We start from the raw sequence: 20,403 nt of genomic DNA, 5'->3' as shown, positions 1-20,403 counted from the left end.
GATCATTTTCAAAAGGCTCTCTCTTAAATGGAACTTGTGGACATTTTATAGGAAAATTTGTATATGCACAGTTTCAGCAGTTAGAAACATAGTTTGTCTCCAGAGTATTGAATAGAAATCTTTTTTTTTTTTTTTCCCTCAGGTTTGGTCAGAGTAAGGTTGAATTGCCTCAATTTGTGTGGTTGGTTTTGTCTTGGACATGATTCTTTCCTTCACTGTGGAAAAGTCATTTAAGCAGGCATCAAAAATTTGGCCACCCACCTTTCCAAATATGCTTTGCTTGTTTTGTGTTGTCATGGGTTCTGGAACTGCTTAACTCCTGGACAGACTAGTTAAAAATAACACACACCCTCAAACAAAAGTCAACTGTGTACAAAACGCATTTTAACTATTTTAACTGTGTACAATGCTTTGTACATAACCATTGCTGCACCTGCACAAACAGTTTCTATGCATAGTTTGATTATTTCTGCAGCAGAAACTGCCCTGAAGTCTCTGAGAGAGCAAGATTCTCCACTCAGTTTGTTAATCAACATATTGATGCATGTAAATTGTGCTTATCAGTTGGCCTAGGGATTGTAGAAACTGCCTGGAGGACTCTATGGAACTGTCTGAAGTTCTTGTCTGGAGTACACTGGTACCAATTAGTAAAATGATTTGTTGTGAAGGCATGTAGCTCAATCACCTTGTCTCAGGCCAGTCCTTTCTCATCTGCGCTGATGTTAACAAGGGAATTCCTTGATACTAATTAGCGGAAAATAATGACCAAGTCCTCTGGGTGGGCACACAGGCACAGTGCCTCACGCTCAGCTACATCACAATTAAGTATTTGAATTGTATGCTTATATCTCACATAACCTGAATTCCATAGTTCTTATAAGCCATGATGTCTGTGGGGAACCATCTTCCATGTGTATTTATAATTACTCCTGGACCCTCCAATGTTTCTCCGGTATCCGTCAGAGATGCCTGCTATGCTGATCTTTGCTCCTGGTAGTTTACATCAGGCCAGGAAGCCTGTCTTTCTGCAAACCCATGGTAGTATGCTAGTTTGTCCAGCCTGTGGCTGTCAGCAACCCTTAGCACGGTCCTAGCATTGCATAAATTTGTTATATACAGTTATAAAATCAGGGAGGAACTGAGTTTGGAAAGGACCTCTGGATGTCAACAAGTCCTATACCTGTGCTCAAAGTGGAGTCAAGTAGAGCAGGTGGCTCAGCACCTTGTCTAGGTGCGCTTTTAATGTCTCCAAGGATGGAGACTCCACAGCCTCTCTGGTCAAGCTGTTGACATGTCTGACAGCCTTGTCTAGTCACCATTTTGTCTGTGAGGATATTATTGAAATCTCCTGGAATGTCTCTGCCCTGCTATGTTGCCCTTTCAGCAGACAGAGTGTGTCAAGCCCCTAATGAGGACTAGGACTTGCAAAGATGAGATTAATTCTAGTTATCAGAAGAAAGTTTCATCACCTTCTTACTCATTGGAAGTTTGCAGCAGACGTCTGCCACAATGTTGATTGGCCGTCTAACACTAACTGGCTCATCAACTGTTGTAAGGCAAAGTGTTCCTTTGCCTTACAGTCTTTCGCTTTAAAGGGCAACTCCTTGTCCTGTCCTTGTCCCTTGTCCTTCCTGAAAAACCTGGATCCATCCATTGCAGCACTCCATTCTTGTAAACTATCTCACCACATTTCTTTCATCCTGGTTAGATTGTAGCCCCACAACTGCACATAGAACTCTTTTTTTTCTGTTTTGTTCGCATGTGGCTTGTGAACAGGTACGTCCAATTGGCACCTGCTTGAGCTGGTTATCCGGTTTCTGCCACAACACTGTTCTCTTGGCCTTTATTTCTGCGTACATACATTTGAAATGAGCCACTTTCTACACTGCTTTGTCATTCTTAAGGTCTCTCTTGTCCACCTCAGACTGCATCTGTTGCTTTGTCTCCCACTCTTCTCTTTCATATTTAGTTGTAGTAGTAATGAGATGTTTTCAAAGACTTGATACAAATTTCTCATGAAGTTTGTTGTGGGTTGGGGAATACATCTGGTGCAATATGTGATTATATGTAAAGACAGATCTGTTGGGTTCATCTGATTAATTATGGGAGTCTCATGAACTGGGTATACATCCAAGAGGACAGTGGGACACAAATTGTATCTGTCTAGTGAAAAAACTAGAAATATAAAGTACAGTCAGGCTTTCTTAGAAGCATATTAGTCTATCCATCCCAGTCAAACTTATTTATTTGTTTTTTTAATAGTAGATTTAAAATTCAAAGTAAGTACTGCAGAGTATCTGGGCATTTGACTGGAAAGAATAGGATCACATAAAGAATCAGTACAATGGGAAATAACAGAATACTGCCTGTTTTCAACAAATGCAAGATATATCAACAGAAGAAAATAACAATACTCATTTCAACCCTACCATTCTATGATTCTGTGATTCGCCAGCTGAACTTACCTCCCACAAAATCTAAAAGAATTTTGCCAGAAGCAATACATGAAGTGCTGCAGACTTTTTACATTCACAAATGCAGGTTCTACAGAAGGAGGAACTCTGACTAAACAAGTAGCTAAAGGCACCCCAAATACTTAGCTTCTCCTTCAGTAAAGAAAAACATACAAAAGAATAGTCCTCAGCAAATGTAGGAATTCCAAGGTATCCACAAGCCCGTGAAATGGTTATTCTGACAGATCCCCCAAAGCTGAATTATTTACCTTCATTATAGTACTTCTAGCCAAAGTTCTCTCCTGCCTCCTTTCACAAAGCCTCACCCAGATTAGGGAGAATCGTAGAAACTGAAAAGAAGAACCTAACAAATCTTGAAAGCAGGTAAAGCCATAATCCCTTTTTGAGGATCATCTGTTGAAAATGCTTTCATATGGAGAAAACCACTGATACTCCTTTTTTACTTTTCCCTGAAACAGCAAACTATGCTTCTAGCATTGAGATTTTTATTTGCAGATTTTATTTTCTTCCTTACAAGGGCATCAGCTATACCACTGCCATCCTTTTTGCTGAAGGGCAATATTTTACCTGTTGTTAAATGTGTAGCAAAGAAATAGCTCACAATCTGCATTTGCCAGTAAATTCTATCTGTTCTGTGTCACTCCTAAAAGGCAAAACAGTAGTAAAACTAGCCAGACTAGTTAAGGAAAATAAATAATGGTTGCTTTGAACCACCTGTCATGTAGGTCAGTTGGAACGCACCAGAAAACCCATCTTTAAAAGTAATTTTTCTTATTTTAAATTTTCTAGTATGTATGACACTATTTCTTCAAATTTAACAAAGTTGTCACTTTTGTAGAACCAGACTCATGTAAGTTGGAAGGGACCTTCAGAGGTCACCCTGCCCAATTTCAGCTTGACACAGGTCAATTTAGAGCAGTTCGTTGAGGCACTTGTTGAATTTTGAATATCTCAAAGGTTTGAGGCATTCAGTCTCTCTGAGCATCTTCTCTGTGTTTGACCACTGTCATGATGAAGAATCTTTTCCTTATCAAGCAGTTATAGTTTCTTGTTGCAGAATTTGACTATTGTCTCTTTTCCTCTCACTTTGTAGAACTCATTCCAGCATGTCAATGATGGTAATTTAAAACGGTGAAAAAGAAATATATGAGCTCTTGTCATGATTTTTGATTTTTCATTAGGGCATTATCATTTACTAAATGATATTGGACTTAGTCATCAACATATAATCTGCCTTCCAAAATTCACATGAAGCTGTTAATCTTTCTGTCTTAATGTTTCCATCTGCAAATGAGATTTCCTGGCAGTACCTGACTGAATGTTCGTAACTAATTTTTTCAACTAGTAACAACTTGGCACCTATTTTAATAATAGCAAGTGAGGCTGGACAGAGCCTTGACGGATCATGCGTTTACCTTTGTGGAGGAAAAATAATTTCTTGCTAAATAATTTGCTATAAATGCTTGTGACTCTCTTTAACATTTTCTATTGACAGCATGCAGTTTCCCAGGCAATCTGTTCCAAAGTCTCATTTTCCATATCGTCACAAAGTTCTCTCTAAAAGTTAATTTGAACCTCCCTTGCCATAGTTAAGCATATTACTTACTTTGCTTTCTGTTCCTTCTATCTTCCTCTTTGCATGTATTTTTTTCATGTCAAAACCTTTTATCACAACTCATCCTACATATTGCTCTTCCTACTTCTATAGTAGATTTTGGTTTAATTCTTCCTGATATAGCATGTTTTCTAGTCAACTGATAACTTTAATTTCTTTTTTAAATTCTCTTCAGTGGAGTTCAACTTCAAGTGTAGAATCCAGCTTTTGAGCCTAGTGAGATATACCAACTGCAACGTGAATATCTTTTCTTTTAGTGTCCTAAAAAGGACACTTCTATTTTTATAATTGTAGCTATGTCACTGGGAGATTTGTGGCTTTGGTCTGATGTTAGATATTTTTCTGCAAAGCTTTCTTCAGCTGACTTGTTTCTCAACTGAGTAAAGAAGAGTTGTTAACTCTTCTTGGTTTGTGCAATTCTGGCCATAAATTAAATTAATTTTCCTCAAGTCAAGTTTGTTTTGCCTGTAATAGTATTTGGTAAGTGATCTCTCGGTCTTTGTAGCAACTCGTATGTTTTCTTTCATCTCCTTTTCGCCCTCTGTCCTAATGAGAGGGGGAAGTGAGAAAGTGGTTGGGTTGACTTCTGGAAGCTGGTCAAGGTCAATGCACAACAGATAGTGTAAAAAGGAGTCTATGGCTTGGTCCCAATACCATTTCCAATCAATGAGAGGGAGCAGATGTTCTCCAAATGTAAGAATATCTTTGTTATCTCTTCCAATGTCTGTTTTTACCACTTAGTTTTCCAAGCAGCTGTCAGTAGTGGAGAGTTTACCTTTTCCTTCTAGGATTTGCTTTAACAGTCAGAGAGGAAACATATTAAAGAAGATTTGCATATATTTTCAAATCTATGTTGACTAATTGTATGTACAAGTGCTAAAATTAGTTGACTATATCTGTACAGCTCTGCTAATAGTCAACTATGACCACAGTGAATAGGAAGATATTCAGGCTCTTGCCTGTTTAGATACACTACTAGGATGCTTATGGCTGTAAATCCTCCTGTCCTGAACAAAGTTGTTATGAAACCATCCACAGAGGAGAAAGTCATTAAGTAAAGGGTAGGATAGGGTTACATATATATGAAAAAATAAAAGTACCTGAATAATTTCAGTATGTTTCTTTATATCAGCAAGAGATTAGCCCTTTTACTCATGAATCCCAGCACCATCTATCAAGATAGCAACAGCCCTTGCATGAGCAGAAAAACAAAGGATAGTCTGAAGATGTGTGATTTGTTGTTTGTGCATCTGACAGTGTAGGAATTTAGGAAAATTATAGAAGGTTCATCTCTGTTGCAGATGACTTGTAAAAGTGATAGTCTATTACCAAAAGGGATACTTGGCAGGTATGGACATGCAACACTGGAAAATATCTTCAGGATGTGATAGCAACAGAACTGAAAAACTACTTGGAAAGACGAAGAGCTGTGAAATTCACAGTATTTAAAAGTTCAATAGCACATTTATTTAATTTGTTTAGTTTTCAGGCCTGTCTTGATTTTAAAGCGCTTAATCTTTGTGGTTCCAATTATGTTTATGCATTATTTCAAGGTTCACTATGACTTCGGGCTTAGAAACATCCTGTCTGTTTTAAGAACACTTGGAGCAGTGAAAAGATCTAATCCCAAAGAGCCAGAGAAAACTGTAGTGATGAGAGTTCTGCGGGACATGAACCTCTCCAAATTGGTACTGTGTCATTGACAACTTCCCCAAAAAGAGTCCTTTGTTTGCATTTTAACTTGTGTTTGCTATGCATTTTGACAAGGATACATTATTTTGCAGTTTTTAATGTGGTCTGTCAGCAAGTGGAGAATCAGAGTATGGTTATGGTGTGAGCACTATTTGTTTTTTAAAGAAAGAAAAAAACATCAGAAGCCTTAGCTGAAAAAAACAGTGGAAATACCATCAGAGCCTAGGGGACCTAACTCGATCCTCTAATTGGCCTCCTTTTTTGTTCTTTCTGCCCTACCTAAGGAAAGAAAGGAAGAATACATTGTATTAACTTTTAATAATGTCATTAAAGATCCTTCTTAATGCAGAATCTCAATTTATACATTTCTTGGGAGTCTGTTGCCTTTTCAGAACATCATAAGAATTGCAATGAGTGAGGTAATTGGAAACAGCTAACGCCTACTTGTATAGTCTAATCTCTTTCAATATTGCTATTGAAAGTATTCATCTTTCTTTTTATGGCTGTTATCAAAAGGTTATAGCACATCTAGACTCTGTGTATTTACCTTGGGAGGCAGCTTTGTGATGGAACCAATTACTCTGTTTCTGATGTTAATCTATTCAGCACATTGGTACATGTGTTCAAACCTATAGGCATGCTTCAGTGATTTACAGAAGGAAAAAAATAAGAAAAAATACAAGGCAAAATGTGATTTGAATGAATCTCACTGGCTTATGTAACCAGTTAAGAAACATGTGTGTATATTAAATAAAACTGTATTAAGATGTTAAAGTTTTTCTAAGCTTTAAGTATTTAATTTAGAAATTACTACTTGTGATTGCATTGTATGAACTTTACTTAATAAAACTAATTAATAATTATAATATTTACTTTGGAAAAGAGAAGGTTTTCTGCTGCCATCTTTTAAATGTTTTATTCTTGAAGATTGTTTACAGCTGTAATAATAATTTCAATGAATAAATAATGTATTTCCTCTTATTTCATTCTTGACAGGTAGATGAAGATGAACCTTTATTTATGAGTCTCATTAATGACCTATTCCCTGGAATTACTCTGGATAAAGCTGGGTATCCTGAATTACAGTCAGCCATCCAAAAACAGGCGGAGAAAGCAGGGCTTATTCATCATCCACCATGGATACTTAAACTCATTCAGCTGTATGAAACTCAACGAGTCCGACATGGTTAGCATGCTAGATGAGGTTTTGAGACTGCATAAAAGCAATAGTTCTTTTATATTATCTGCTACAGAATGCAGATTATTTTCATGAAAAATGTATTTTAAAATGGAACAGATGTCATTTTTAAAGCCTACACGGATATTTTGCTAGGAAGCTGTTATGACTTTTTTTTTTTTTGGTGTGCAAGCCACATATAGTGAGATTTTAGCTTTCTGGCATTACATTTTTATGGGAAATATGAGTGTGGCCTTCAGTATTTGAAATTGCTATGGAACAAGTTGAAATGTAGAGTATACATTAAAATTTAAAAAATAGCCAATTTTGTTCAGTGTTCTGAAAACAATTGCTGCCCTCAGACACACTTCAGTCATGAAGTTCATGTTTAATATTACTGAGAGATTGCAATGCTGAGAAGATTACAAAAAATAATCTCTCAGACTTTTACTCTGATAGATTCTACCAAGCATGCAATCTAATTCTAAGTGTTGTTCTTTGTATTCAATTCTGGCCATTTACAATGAGGAGAAGTGAGCCTATGTCCTGCTGGACCAGGGAGATTTGACAAGATGGCCTCCAGAGGTCCCTTCCAACAGCAACCATTTTGTGATTCTGTGACAATACATTTTTACTGTGCACAAAAGGCCAGTGAGTAAAGTTTATCCTGTCCTAGGAAGGGTACGAAAGACAGTAGTAAAACCAGGTTTACAGTTCATAGCTAAGCAGAAAAAAAACCCAACCAATTTTGAAATGTGTCCCCCCCAGCCTCTATCAACTGAGGATTTTTTAGTATATAAAGGAGGAAGTATAAAATAAATCTAACTAAAGGAGCAAAGCTTTATGAAGATGTCATCCTTTTTGTTCTCCCTTTTCATGTCATAAAGAATGCCATATGAAAATAGTTTAACAATAGTAAGTTTAAACTAATGAAACAAATAAAAAGAAATACTCATTTGCCTAGCACAGTCTGAAACTATGATACCTCAGACATTTAGTTCAGGTTACTGATTAGACCAAAGAGCTGGTTAATGCTGTGCTAATAATTTAAATCCAAAGTGCTGGATTCAGTGTTCTGTATCAAATCCTGATACCTATACCTATGTAGAGACTATAAAAGTTTTAGTGATTGCAGTCATGATTAAAAGCACCTCTTGTAAGAAGAAGCTGTTTGGTCTGTGAGACACTACAGATCACACTTCCCAAAAAAACTTCAGCATCCATGGTGGCATTCTGCTTAGATACCTCTTCTCTCCACACATCCCTACTATTCCCTGGGGCTATGCAGCTCTGGTTGCCCTAACGCTTGTGCGCCCAGGGCCTTCCAGTGACATAGATTATTACATGAAGGAAAAAAGATTCTGTTTTCCCAAATTCCATTTGCCCTCCTCGGGGACCCTTGGATTTATGGAAAGGTCACTATGTGATTTCAAGTAATGAGGAAAAAAATCTGTAAAATGCATGACTTGATTGAAATAAAGGCAATAGGTGCAAATTAAGTGCTTGTGCACACACACACACACAGAGAAAAAAAAATCTCAATTGTGTAAGTTTTGATGGAAATACTATTTGAAGCCAGCAGAAAGGCCATTCCATTACTACTGAGAGGCTTGGATTAGATCTCCCCATATGTAATATATAGCATGAGCAAGTGAATATCTGGATGCTCTAATTATTTTTGAGAACATTCAGCTCCCTTTAAGTTTTGGAGAAAACATCAAGCAGTCAGCATTGTACTGGATTAGGTTTGTAACTTGGTTTGGGATTGTTTGCTCCATACCTTTGTTGAAGATTTTTCAAAGCCAACTAAGGATTATATCATCCAGTTGCCTTTAGGGGTAATAGGAATTATTTGTCTCCTTCAGATGGAATCTCAGTTTGAATGTCCCATCTGTTTTTTGGAAGGTCTCTGTGCCTCTTGAATAGTTTTATTTAATAGTTATATTTTTTAGAAAATAAAACTGTAGGCTCCATTTATAGTTGAAGACATGGGTTCTTTTCCTTAGGCAATATGTATGTACACTGATGAAATTAAAAGTGAGGCTGTTCTTAACTGCTTTTATGTATGAAAGATGTATTAAAGTGTCAGCAGGGAAGGATGCAGATACATGCTTTTGTAACTTTTTCTTCAGAAAGTTGCACTCAGTTTTGCATATCATTGGAAACTACTCATTCTCATTAAATAGATTTAGAAATTACTGGCTTTGTTTACCACCAGTCACGTCAAAGTCAATGTCATTGCATGCAAAAATCAAAAGGCAGTTGTGTTTTCCAATTAGAAAAGGGAAAGAAACTGCCTGAGGGAGGATATAGACCCACATAGGCTTGCCTATCGTAATAGAGCAGACATTTATAGAGGCCTTTTCATAATGTTTTAGAATTCCATTTCAGTCAACATTAAGTGGAGTGAGAAACATTGTTTTTGTATTGGCTTTTGATAAAAATAAAGTAAAACAAGAATCATTGATGCAAAGAACCATTAAATGGTAGCATGACATTTTGACATTTAATTTTAAACCATTTTTATATTATTTTAAGGTATGATGACTCTAGGTCCAACTGGTGCAGGAAAGACAAAATGCATTAATATTTTGATGAAAGCAATGACAGATTGTGGTGCTCCTCATAAAGAGATGAGAATGAACCCAAAGGCAATCACAGCTTCCCAGATGTTTGGTACCCTTGATGTTGCTACAAATGACTGGACAGATGGTATTTTCTCTACCTTATGGAGAAAAACTTTAAAAGCAAAGAAGGTAATGGGTATTGTACCATAGTAGTTAATGACATTTAATACTTTCTATAAGGTCTCGTTATCTGTCATTCATGTGAAAGATCTTCGATTATAAAAGCAAATAGAAAAATACAGAATTAATTTTGCTTTGATTGTGTCTGACTGGCTCAATGTATGTAAGAGTCAGAATTCCATATGTATGCCAGAGAGCACTAGGCTTCCCAGGCACTTGAGGTTCCAGAATTAAACTGGAAAAGTTTTTAAGGGATTTGCCTCCTTCTATAAGTAGATAGTCTTACCGTTCAAACACAAAAACAAGGGATATTCATGTTTTCATGCGAGGAAAGTAAATTTTCTTCTGCCTGTTTTTATGTAATTGCCACTCTGTTTCACTAGTTATATCAGAATGTAAGAGGCTTTGGTAAGAAATCAATGTAGGTATTTCCCAATTTTCTGATAAAATCTGGAGATGTTTCATGAAATCATAATTATGCCCAAATCTTCTAAGTTTCATTCAATTTTTCCTTGGAAAATGAAAAACCTTGCAGGAAATACTGAGGTAACATCCCACAATGGGTGACTATGTACCCTTGTCCGTAGCTGTATTTAATGGGAAATGTTTTCATCCACCTTGATGGATGCTGGGCTGGTTGATATGCTTTTGTAGAAGAAAGCAACAGCTTTATGCTTAGAACAGTACAGATTACTTTTTGTCACTATTCCTTTAATATCCATTTTTGTGTGACACAGGATAATAAAAGAAGGAATAAAATCACTAAGAAATTGATACAAATTTCAGTTCATGCTGAGCTAATCACTACCAAATTATGACTCGTTATTTATGTCCAAGAATAAGTTGTCTGAGAAAAGGAAATTGTGTGGTTTTGGTCAATGTATGTAAAGTTGCATGTGTGTGCCTCTCATTTTTTTAGGGTGAGCATATCTGGATAGTTTTGGATGGACCTGTGGATGCAATATGGATTGAAAATCTGAACTCTGTTCTGGATGACAATAAGACTCTTACTTTGGCCAATGGAGATCGTATTCCTATGTCTCCCAGCTGCAAAATTGTTTTTGAACCTCACAATATTGACAATGCTTCTCCTGCAACGGTTTCTCGTAATGGAATGGTCTTCATGAGTTCTTCAGTGTTAGATTGGAAGCCAATTTTAAGGGCTTGGCTGCAAACACTACCTGTTATGTACTCCGATATCCTGTGGAATTACTTTAATGCTGTATTTCAGGTACTTAATTCAATTGTTTCAGACAAAATAATATTTGTTTTTCTTACTCTTTATTTAATGAAGCATTGTTTCCTCCTAAGTGCCTTTTTAATTATTTACTTTACTTTGTTTATGTAATAAAATAAGGATGAAAGATTAAAAAAGAGAGAAAAATATCTCTAACGTTAATGAATGAATGAAACTATAACAGATGAATAAATTGTGTGTTTTGTTTTGTTTGCGTAGGTTAGTTGGCAGCGGATTGTTAAATCTGTGGTTATTTTATAATGCATGTTGGCAAAACATATTTTCTTTGGCAGTAATCATTAGTGGAATTTTAATTCTTTTTAGGATACATAAAGGGAGGGGGTAAACTTCCTTGTTTGTTTTATATGTAAAGAAGTGAGTTTGGAAAGAAGTTATGCTAGATTCACTCTGGTGGAAGCTTTCTTAGTTTTGACTGCAGTGGGAATGAATTTGGTCCTTTAGTTATTTTTAAAAGGCATGCTATAGTTCAGATTAATTCAGTGTAGTTCTATGCTCTGCGGTGTTCTGAAGCTCAGCATAGATGACTGTAGTGGTCTCTTCTGATTTTATAATCCACAATTCTGTTCTGAAGGAGATTTTTGAGGTGACATCTCTTTGATACGTTCTCTGACTGAATCATGTTCAATCAAGACATCTAAAGAGAGAATTCTGAATGCTTTTCCCCATCCGTTAGACCTTAGCATGGTGAATTGTTAAAAAGGTTTCTTTACTATTATGAGTGGTTGTACTTAATACCGAGTCTAAAAGCATAATTTCAGTAGTAAACTTTTGTCAATTACATTTAAATTCTTTTTTTTTCCTTTGACTTTTTTTTTTCAAGAATTAGTTATCATTTTACAGACTTTTAGTGGTATTATCTTCTGATTTCCTCAACATCTGTGGAACAGATGCAACTTCCTCATATAACTTGCTTTCCCGTTGACTCACTCGTGCCAGTTTACTTGTGTAATTGGTGTTGGAATTCACAAGGGTTTCTCCTGTAATATTTTTTCACTGCTGTTGGATTTTACAAATACTTTTTAAAAAGGAACTTTGAACCACATTTCAGAAAGTTTCTTTATAAGGCCAATAGCATTCTGCATTGTATTAAGGTGTGCAGCAGTTCAAGAGAGGTTCTCCTCCTCCTCTACTGTGCCCTGGTGGGGCCTCATCTAGAGTACTGTGCCTAGTTTTGGACTCCCCAGCTCAAGAGGCACAGGGAACTTCTGGAGAGAGTCCAGTATGAGGCTACCAAGATAATTAGGAGACTGGAACATAGTTCTTAAGAGGAAAGGCTGCAGGACCTGGGACTGTTTAGCTTAGAAAAGAGAAGACTAAGAAGGGACCTCAAGACTTAAAAGTATTTTAAAGGTGTATGTCAAGAGGATGGAGGGACACTTTTTTTTCTTTTGTCTCCAGTGACAGGACAAGGGGTAATGGGCGTGAGCTATAACACTGAAAGTTCCACTTCAATGTGAGGAAAAAATTCTTTCCTGTGAGAGTGAGGGAGCCCTGCCACAGGCTGCCCAGGGAGGGTGTGTAAGTTTTCTGGAGGTTTTCAAAGCCCACCTGGACATGTTCTTGTGCAACCTGATCGATGTGAACCTGCTTTAGCAGAGGGATTGGACTAGATGATCTCTAGAGGTCCCTACCAACCCCTACCATTCCATGATTTTATGAAATCATGATAAAAGCAATGATGAATATATTTTTGTAATGGCTTGCATGTTAACAAATGTCTTCTTACATGTGTTTCATTTCAGTGTCCATTTAATTTAAAACCAGTGTTTAACAAACTGTTCTTTTCTACCTCCAAAATGTTATAATATGCCACAGTATTTACTGTGGCAGCAAGTGAAACAATTATTTTAATGAATTTTAAGATGTACTTCCAAAGTAATGTGTATGTGGGTCAATTTACTGCTTCTGTGCCACAGTTCTAGTTATATTTTAAGCTACATCTTGCTCTGAAAACATAGTAACAACATTTAAAGTACCCAAGCCTGAAGAAATAGCAATGAGGTCCAGAAAAATATGTATTTTATTAGACTGAGAGATGAGAATGCAATGAAATATGAAGATCGTTTTGTGCTGAAGGCTGCAGTTGAAACTATCGAAATGTAAATTAAAGCTGTCACACTGTCAGTTTTCTTTCACTTTTAATGAGCTATCTTTACTTCTTAAATAATAGAAGTGATAGCAGTGATTTTACAGATGAGGTAACACTACTTTTATATTCAGATAGCTCTTTTTAGTTATTATTTTACACACACACACAAAAACATAAATTCTAAAAGAAAAATTGTGAAAGATGATGCATCAACAGTGGTAGTCAAATCCCAAATACACACCTTGGTGAACTGAATGTTAGTCTTAATAACAGCACAGGTATGAGCAGCTTACAAATATCTGAGTTTTAGAAGAAAATGAAGATTAGGCTGTAGATAGAAATATACTAACTATGGAGAATTAGTCTTAATGTATACCTATAAATATCTTTTGAAATCAAATTCAAACAAAATAGATGTAAGACAACTGCTATAGTAATTTCAATTTAGTTACAAGAAACCCTAATTTATGGTAATAAAAATAGTGTTAGTCACCAAACATCTGCATACTGAGTAAAATCATTATTAATGAAGATGCAGCAAGTAGCAGTAATGCAGGAAGAAGCACCAGAGAATAATAGTTGTGAATAGGTGGAAAAAATGTATTTATTATTTTCATGTATATTATAAATTCCACTATAAGTCATGAGTTTCTATATAAGACAGAAGGTAGTCCAAAAGACAAGGATAAGCTTAAAAAAAACCTCACAATAACAACAGAAAACCCAAACAATGCCAAAAAACAACATTGTTTCAAATTAAGATTAGCTTTGAGTTCTTTCAACATTTTTTAAAAAACAGTGACTGAGGGGTTGGACTATTCCTCTCCCTTTCTGAGCTTTCTTCTTAGCAATGTTTCCTGCTTAGGAGAGATTTCAGTTAAATTCTCATACCCATGTACAGTCTCTACTCTCTTAAATTTAAAAGCTATGTTGCCAATTTCTTGTCTGTGAATGATGCTGCTACCTTTAAGCAACAGAATTGCTTAGCTGATGGAAATAATTCTGTGTGACAGATTCAAAGAACTGAAATAATTAAAATAATTACCTGAGTAGCGTTATTTAGTTTGTCTGCAAAGTGTGAAGCTCAAAGTAGTGATGAGTCTTAGTGAGTAACGTGTTTCAGCATGGCTATGTACCTTCATAAAATAGTTAACAAAATACCTTAATAAATAGTCAATTGTTTGAATAAAAAACATCTAGTGTTTTTAATTATACTCACTTTTTTCTTTAACCTTTTAAATAAATAAATAAATTGATTTAGTGTTCTGAATCACTTCCTGACCTATTGGGGAGACTTCAGAGAAGTCCCATAAACAGCAGAATAGTTAGATATGACTTATTCTCCCACTGAATTAATTGTTACTCTAATCTTGCTTGGATAAAGGTTGCTGTTGCATCTGGAGCATGGAGTTGAATATATAAGCTTTAATATTTAAATGTTGCGGTTAAAATTAATCTCACAAATATTAATCACTGCATTATTTAATTTTTCTCATGCTTGGCTAAACCCTTTGTCTATATTACAAGTTTCTCATCCTAACGAGCATTCTACAGTCATGTGAATTCCATAGTGGCTTTAGAATGTGCAATAGGGTATTTTCTTGTATGAGTTTTTACTATATGACTTCATTTTGAAGCCTCCTTGTAAGGGACAGCAAATTCCTAATCCAAATTCTTCAAAAATTATGTGTGTCGTGGCCCAACTCATTTTTCCAGACCCTCTGTCCAAACAAAATACCTTAATAAATAGTTAATTCATGCTAATTTTTATCTTGATCTTACATCCTTCTTTCTTTAAAAATTATAGTAATAAAATATTAGTCTATACAGACCTGTTATTTTTCTTCAGAAACTCAAAGAACAGGAATTACACAAACCTCACAGGAATCATAAGTATAGTAAGACTCATTCTGGTGAATACTGGGCTCTTGAAAGTACAGACTGCTTTGATTCATGAAATATCTTTATTCTGAGTGTGTCAAATCAATTATTAAACAATTTGCAGTGCCCTGGGAGATGTCTAGTCTATTTTACAGATGACAAAACTGAATCTCAGAGAGATTTAGATCCAAATTTTAAAAGGCTTTAGATTTGAATTCCCATGCTGCTTGAAGTGCCTTACTTCTACCCATTCCTGTGGCACCCACAAGACCTAAGACCCTCAGTTAGTCACTTGTGTACACTGTGTACTGCTGGATGCAAACCAGGCATTTTAGAGGGAAAGCTAAAAAAAAGCAACACACAGTAGTAGAAGCACTTTTGCTAGTCAACAAGAAATGACACAAAAAAGGATGTTTTCTAAGCCTTCCTCCTCCTCTGTGTGCCCACATTCAGACTCACTTCTTTCTCAGACCACTTAGCCATGAGCCCTATTCTAAGTTAAGAGGCATAAGTGAGTTTTTTCTTGTAATATATATCTTTGTTGTATGTGATACCCTGTTACCCACTATTCTAGTGAGATGAAGCTCAGGAGGATGAGTAAAAATCTTGATTCAGTCTCTGTGACAATAAATACTCAGCATAAATACTTAGCTCTAGTAGCAAAAAAAGTAAACTGAAAATTGGAACAAAGCTGGTAAGCAGCTCACTGATTTTTGAAAAATATTTAGGTAATAGTTTACCTGTTTGGGTGATTAAAGTCTCTCTCACTGACAAGACAGGAGAGCTGTAAATGGAAATCCTCAAAAATTACTGGCTCCTGTAGTATCCCTGTTGTACTTTTACTTCCCAGAATGAGTAGGTAGCTTTGATTTCCAAAGATTACGGAAGGCAAATGAAGCCTATAGGGAGGGAATTAAAGACTGTTAAATGAGTGTGAAAACAGGTTATAATTTACTATGGATGGCAATCGATATTTAAAAATAAATCTGAAAGGCAAATCTCATGGAGGACTTCACATCAACTTGCAACTTTGTTAAAGATGTTGAAGAACACCTGGCAAAGAGAGGCACGGTAGCCATCGCTATGGAGTAACTTGAGGAAAGTCCAGGTTCCATTAAAATAAATTGCAAAATTCCCTTTGGATCCTGACAGGGTTGTACAGAAAACTGAGGGTATTGGTTTCAAGAGGGACAGCTACATTATGGTACAGTCAGAACAGATCAGACAGATAGAAATTTGTAGTGGTTGTGCATTATATATGTATCATTACAGCAGTTCTAGCGCTTTTATCTTCTTACTACAAAATGGCAATGGTAGATTAAAATCTCCAGTGAGAAGCACAAATGGCAGATCCCAGATGTAACTGCAAAGCAGTCGTCAAATTGCTTTTCAGGAAATGGCAATATGGAACTCATATGAATAATTCTTCTGAATGTCGTACATCAGAGTTATTTTTCTAATATCTTGCAAAAATTTTATAGTCTAAGTCTGAATATTTGTAATTCCAGAAATGAAGAAAAATCGTGTTTGTAATAAAGAATATATTTGAAACTGAGAAATTGGTCTCATCTAGAAATAAACTATACCATTGAAACTGCTTAAAGATTCTTTAAATTATGTTTTTCCTTTCCAGGATGTGATAGATTTTGTTTTCTCTGCCGTGACACCAAAAATGGCAATTTTAGAATGTATGTACATCAAACAAGCTATTGACCTCCTACAGGTAGATATGGCATTCAGTTTTTCTCTCTGTCATCCTGTTACTTGTGCTGGGACATTGTTCTCGGAGGACAGTGGTTGCATGTTGCATCTACTTTGCAGGGGTTGTTGTCCAGCCGAGATGAGAAGCAGCTCAGTGAGGAACATATTGCTCGTTTGTTCATTTTTGCTGTTATGTGGTCAGCCGGAGCTCTTCTGGAACCAGATGACAGGCTGAAAATGGAGCTGTTCCTACGGAAGCACTCTGCAGTGAAAGAACTTCCAGCTGTGCATGGAGAAGAGACTATGTTTGAATTTGTTGTCAATGCCTGTGGCCAGTGGGAGCACTGGTCAAAGAAGGTTCGTATGCTGTGACATGTTAAGATTTCTTAATGAGTATACCAGATAGCTTTAGTAAGAGGCATATTATTTTATTATTTAAAACCTTTCATAATTTGGCTAGAAAGATTGACCCTTGCAAATACTCAAGACTTTATTTTTAAAGATTGTCTTTTCTCTGTAAATATCTTTGCCAGAGACTAGGAACATGTATTTGAAATAGCTTTGGAAGTGAAACAGAAGTGATCTTAGCTTTGTCTACTGTCTATTGCCCTACTATTTAAGAACTCTCAGCAAGGAAAAGCTTTTGTTATATAATGGAGAATAGTGGAGTCAAAATATCTGGTTAGTCTAACCAGATATTTTTAGGAAATCTTTTAGAAAAGCTTGGCAAGGTACTGATTGATTATAAACAGATACTTGGCTTTCAGGAAGAAACACTTTGTTAATGTACATTTTATAAAGTACATTTAGTTTTGTGTTGTAATGCAAAGTGATTATGTTGGCAGATAGAAAGTGTCAAACTTTTTGCGTGTCTGTCTCATGCAGGTCCCTGAATATGTTTACCCTAAAGATTCAGTGCCAGAATATACTTCCATTCTAGTTCCAAATGTAGACAGTGTCCGAACAGACTTTCTAATGCATACTATTATGAAGCAAGGAAAAGCTGTTCTGCTAATTGGGGAACAGGGAACAGCAAAAACAGTTATGATTAAGGTAGGTGGAATGGAAAAAAAAAAGTAATATCTTTGCATGATAACACTGCAATAATTGACTTTGGCACAAATGTTAAATTGAAGTGTAAGACTTATTTGATTTTTCTTCAGATTGCATGCTCGCATTCTTACTGTGAAGTTTTGCCAGTACTCATGTGGCCTACAAGCAAAAATCCACAAGTATCTATACTTTAGTATAAAGCGTTCTTTTAAACTTTGCTAACTATGGCCACAAGGTCATGTGATAAATGCTCTTTCGTATATTTTCTTTTGAGAAGTCAAACTGGAGATTTTGCTAAGAAAATATTGAACCTTGGATGACTTTTATTTCCCTGTGCTTCGTCAGTGATGCTTTGTGTGAACTGTTTTTTTGTACACCCTTGTTGCACAGACTTTCTTCACAAGTCAAACTGAAGAGACACAAAGAACTTCCTTCCTTACTCAGGGTGATTTATCAGAGCAAATTTAGTGTTTATTATCTGCTCTCTTAATTCTTTTACTGAAAATGATATGTTGTTCTTTCTGTAGAAGGAAATAATAACAGTTCTGCTATTAAATTAACAAACGCATGCTTTCCATATTGTAAAATGATGCAAGTTAATCATATGACATTTAAAAAATTAATAACCTACCACAGTAGAGCTAATAATCAAAAGGCTGAACAATCCCATATGTCATGCCAAACTTGGCACCCCTTTGAAAAATGGGCAAATGTAATGGTTTTCAGCATACTGTCTGTATTTTTCAAGGCAATCTATAGATTCTTTGATCATGAGAGGTAGTTAAATAAAGCCAATCCACTGATGCAACATCTGAATTTGCCATACAGGCATCTGCACCTCCACTGAAGGATATGCAGAGGTCTTGAAATTGAAAATAACTGAAAAAAACACCAGCCTAAAATGACCTTTGGCTTTCTTAAAATCTGGAGCCATTTTTTGTCCCCTGGCCATGTGCTTTCTGAGCCCTGACATAGAACGAGTTGTATGAATGCCAACATCCATTAATACTCCTTTTTCAGCATAGCTGTTGATGCCAACATGCATGCCGGTGTAATGTCAACCTCTGTTCCTGGCACCAGCTGGAGAACTATTTTAGCAGAGTGAAGAGGCAGAGTCTGGGTGGTGGTCTTGATATTCTGCATACTGGATTTTGGCCAGATACTGGCCTTCAGCTGCCATTCCTGTCCCTAAAAATAATTGGAGGTGATTCTTGGGAGTTGCTAACCCCGTGTCTATCCTATAGAGCAGAGTATGTTCCTTACATAAGGGAGCGTAATGCCAGTAGATATTTGATCTCACTTAAGATTAGGAGTGAAAGTTGACTGCTGTCACAACTGTTCCCCTTCAGTTTTCACCTTCTGTAGAACTTTACTTTACTACACCTCGTGGAAAAGAGGTTTCCAAATACAAGTAGCTGGTGTACTGAAAAAGTAAAAAAAGTTTTAATAAAGAATATTTCAGGTAGTAATCTGAAGTAATCTTCAGCATTGAGTAACACATCAATATATATCAAAATAAAGAGTTTATAATGGAGTGTTATTGGAGGCCTTTACTCTCTGTACTATATATTCCTTAATTGCAAAAAACCCACAATTTAACGTGAAACTAGTATGGTAGAGTTGAAAATTCTCTGTCAATTTAAGTAACAAAAATAATCCCATTAAATAACTTCTTTTTCAAAGACAATTCTCATTTATGTACTATCGTATATTACTGTTACCATGTATAGATTCTGAGATTACCTAATGAATAAAATACAAATGTGTATTTTGAATGGTTGTGTATTCACAGTTGCGGTGGGTTGACCTTGGCCAGCTGCAAGACCCCCACCTAGACTGGACTGGGGAATTTTGCCCAAAGCTGTTGGTTGCCTCCTCTTCCTCAGGAGGACAGAGGTTGAGATAAGGACAGGGAGATCACTCACTATTAGTCATGGGCAAGACAATCTTGATTAGGGGAAAATGAATAGAATTTATTGGTATTTAAAACAGAATAGGACAGTGAAAAAAAGAGACTACACTAAAAACACTCTCCCGTCACCTCTCCTTTCTTCCTAGTCTCACTTTCACTCCTTCATCTCCAACTCTGCATACTCCTCCCCAAGCAGCACAGGGGATTGGGGGCTATGGTCAGTCCATAACAATTCCTCTCTGCTGCTGCTTCCTTCTCACGCTGCTCCCTACTTACACGTGGAGTTTCTTCCTTGGGATACAGTCCTTCATGAACTGCTCCGGTATAAGTGCTTACCCAGTCCTTCAGGAACTGACTGTTGTAGTGTGAGTCTCCCATGGAGCCGCAAGTTCCTGCCAGAAAAACTGCTGCTGTGTTAGCTCCTCTCCACAGGCCTCAACTCTTGCCAGGAACCTGCTCTGATGTGGGCTCTCCATGTACTACAGCTTCCTTCAGAGCATATTCATCCGCTCTGGCATGAGGTCCTCCATGGGCTGAAGGTGGATCTCTGCTCCACTGTGGCCTACATGACTGCGGGGAGATACTGCTTCACAGTGATCTTCTTCATGGGCTGCAGAGAAATCTTTCCTGGAATATTTCCTGTCTTCCTTACTCTTGCCTTCGTGTCTGCAGGACTGTTTCTCTCACCTTTTTTCTCCCTTCTCTCTCTAAACTGCCAGGCAGCATTTTGCCCTTTCTTACACAGGCTGAGTGGCTCCAGGTGGTCCTGTTGGAGCTGACTGGAACTGTTTTTGTCTGGCATGG

General features: G+C 36.6%; 1 protein-coding gene across 1 annotated transcript in view; it reads left to right on the top strand.

Annotated features, from left to right (window-relative positions):
* LOC104559641 (dynein axonemal heavy chain 5) overlaps nt 1-20,403 on the top strand; it is a 163,405-nt gene that overhangs the window by 63,037 nt on the left and 79,965 nt on the right. Inside the window, exons 44-50 of the mRNA XM_061994521.1 lie at nt 5,643-5,777; nt 6,778-6,967; nt 9,497-9,714; nt 10,625-10,936; nt 16,567-16,656; nt 16,755-16,991; nt 17,520-17,687. Of these exons, the coding sequence (XP_061850505.1) occupies nt 5,643-5,777; nt 6,778-6,967; nt 9,497-9,714; nt 10,625-10,936; nt 16,567-16,656; nt 16,755-16,991; nt 17,520-17,687 (1,350 nt within the window). The remainder of the gene's footprint in view (nt 1-5,642; nt 5,778-6,777; nt 6,968-9,496; nt 9,715-10,624; nt 10,937-16,566; nt 16,657-16,754; nt 16,992-17,519; nt 17,688-20,403) is intronic.

Source organism: Colius striatus, chromosome 4 (assembly GCF_028858725.1).
Source record: "Colius striatus isolate bColStr4 chromosome 4, bColStr4.1.hap1, whole genome shotgun sequence".
NCBI lineage: Eukaryota > Metazoa > Chordata > Aves > Coliiformes > Coliidae > Colius > Colius striatus.
The sequence above is the reverse complement of the archived record's forward strand: the minus strand, read 5'-3'. Positions and strand labels throughout refer to the sequence as shown.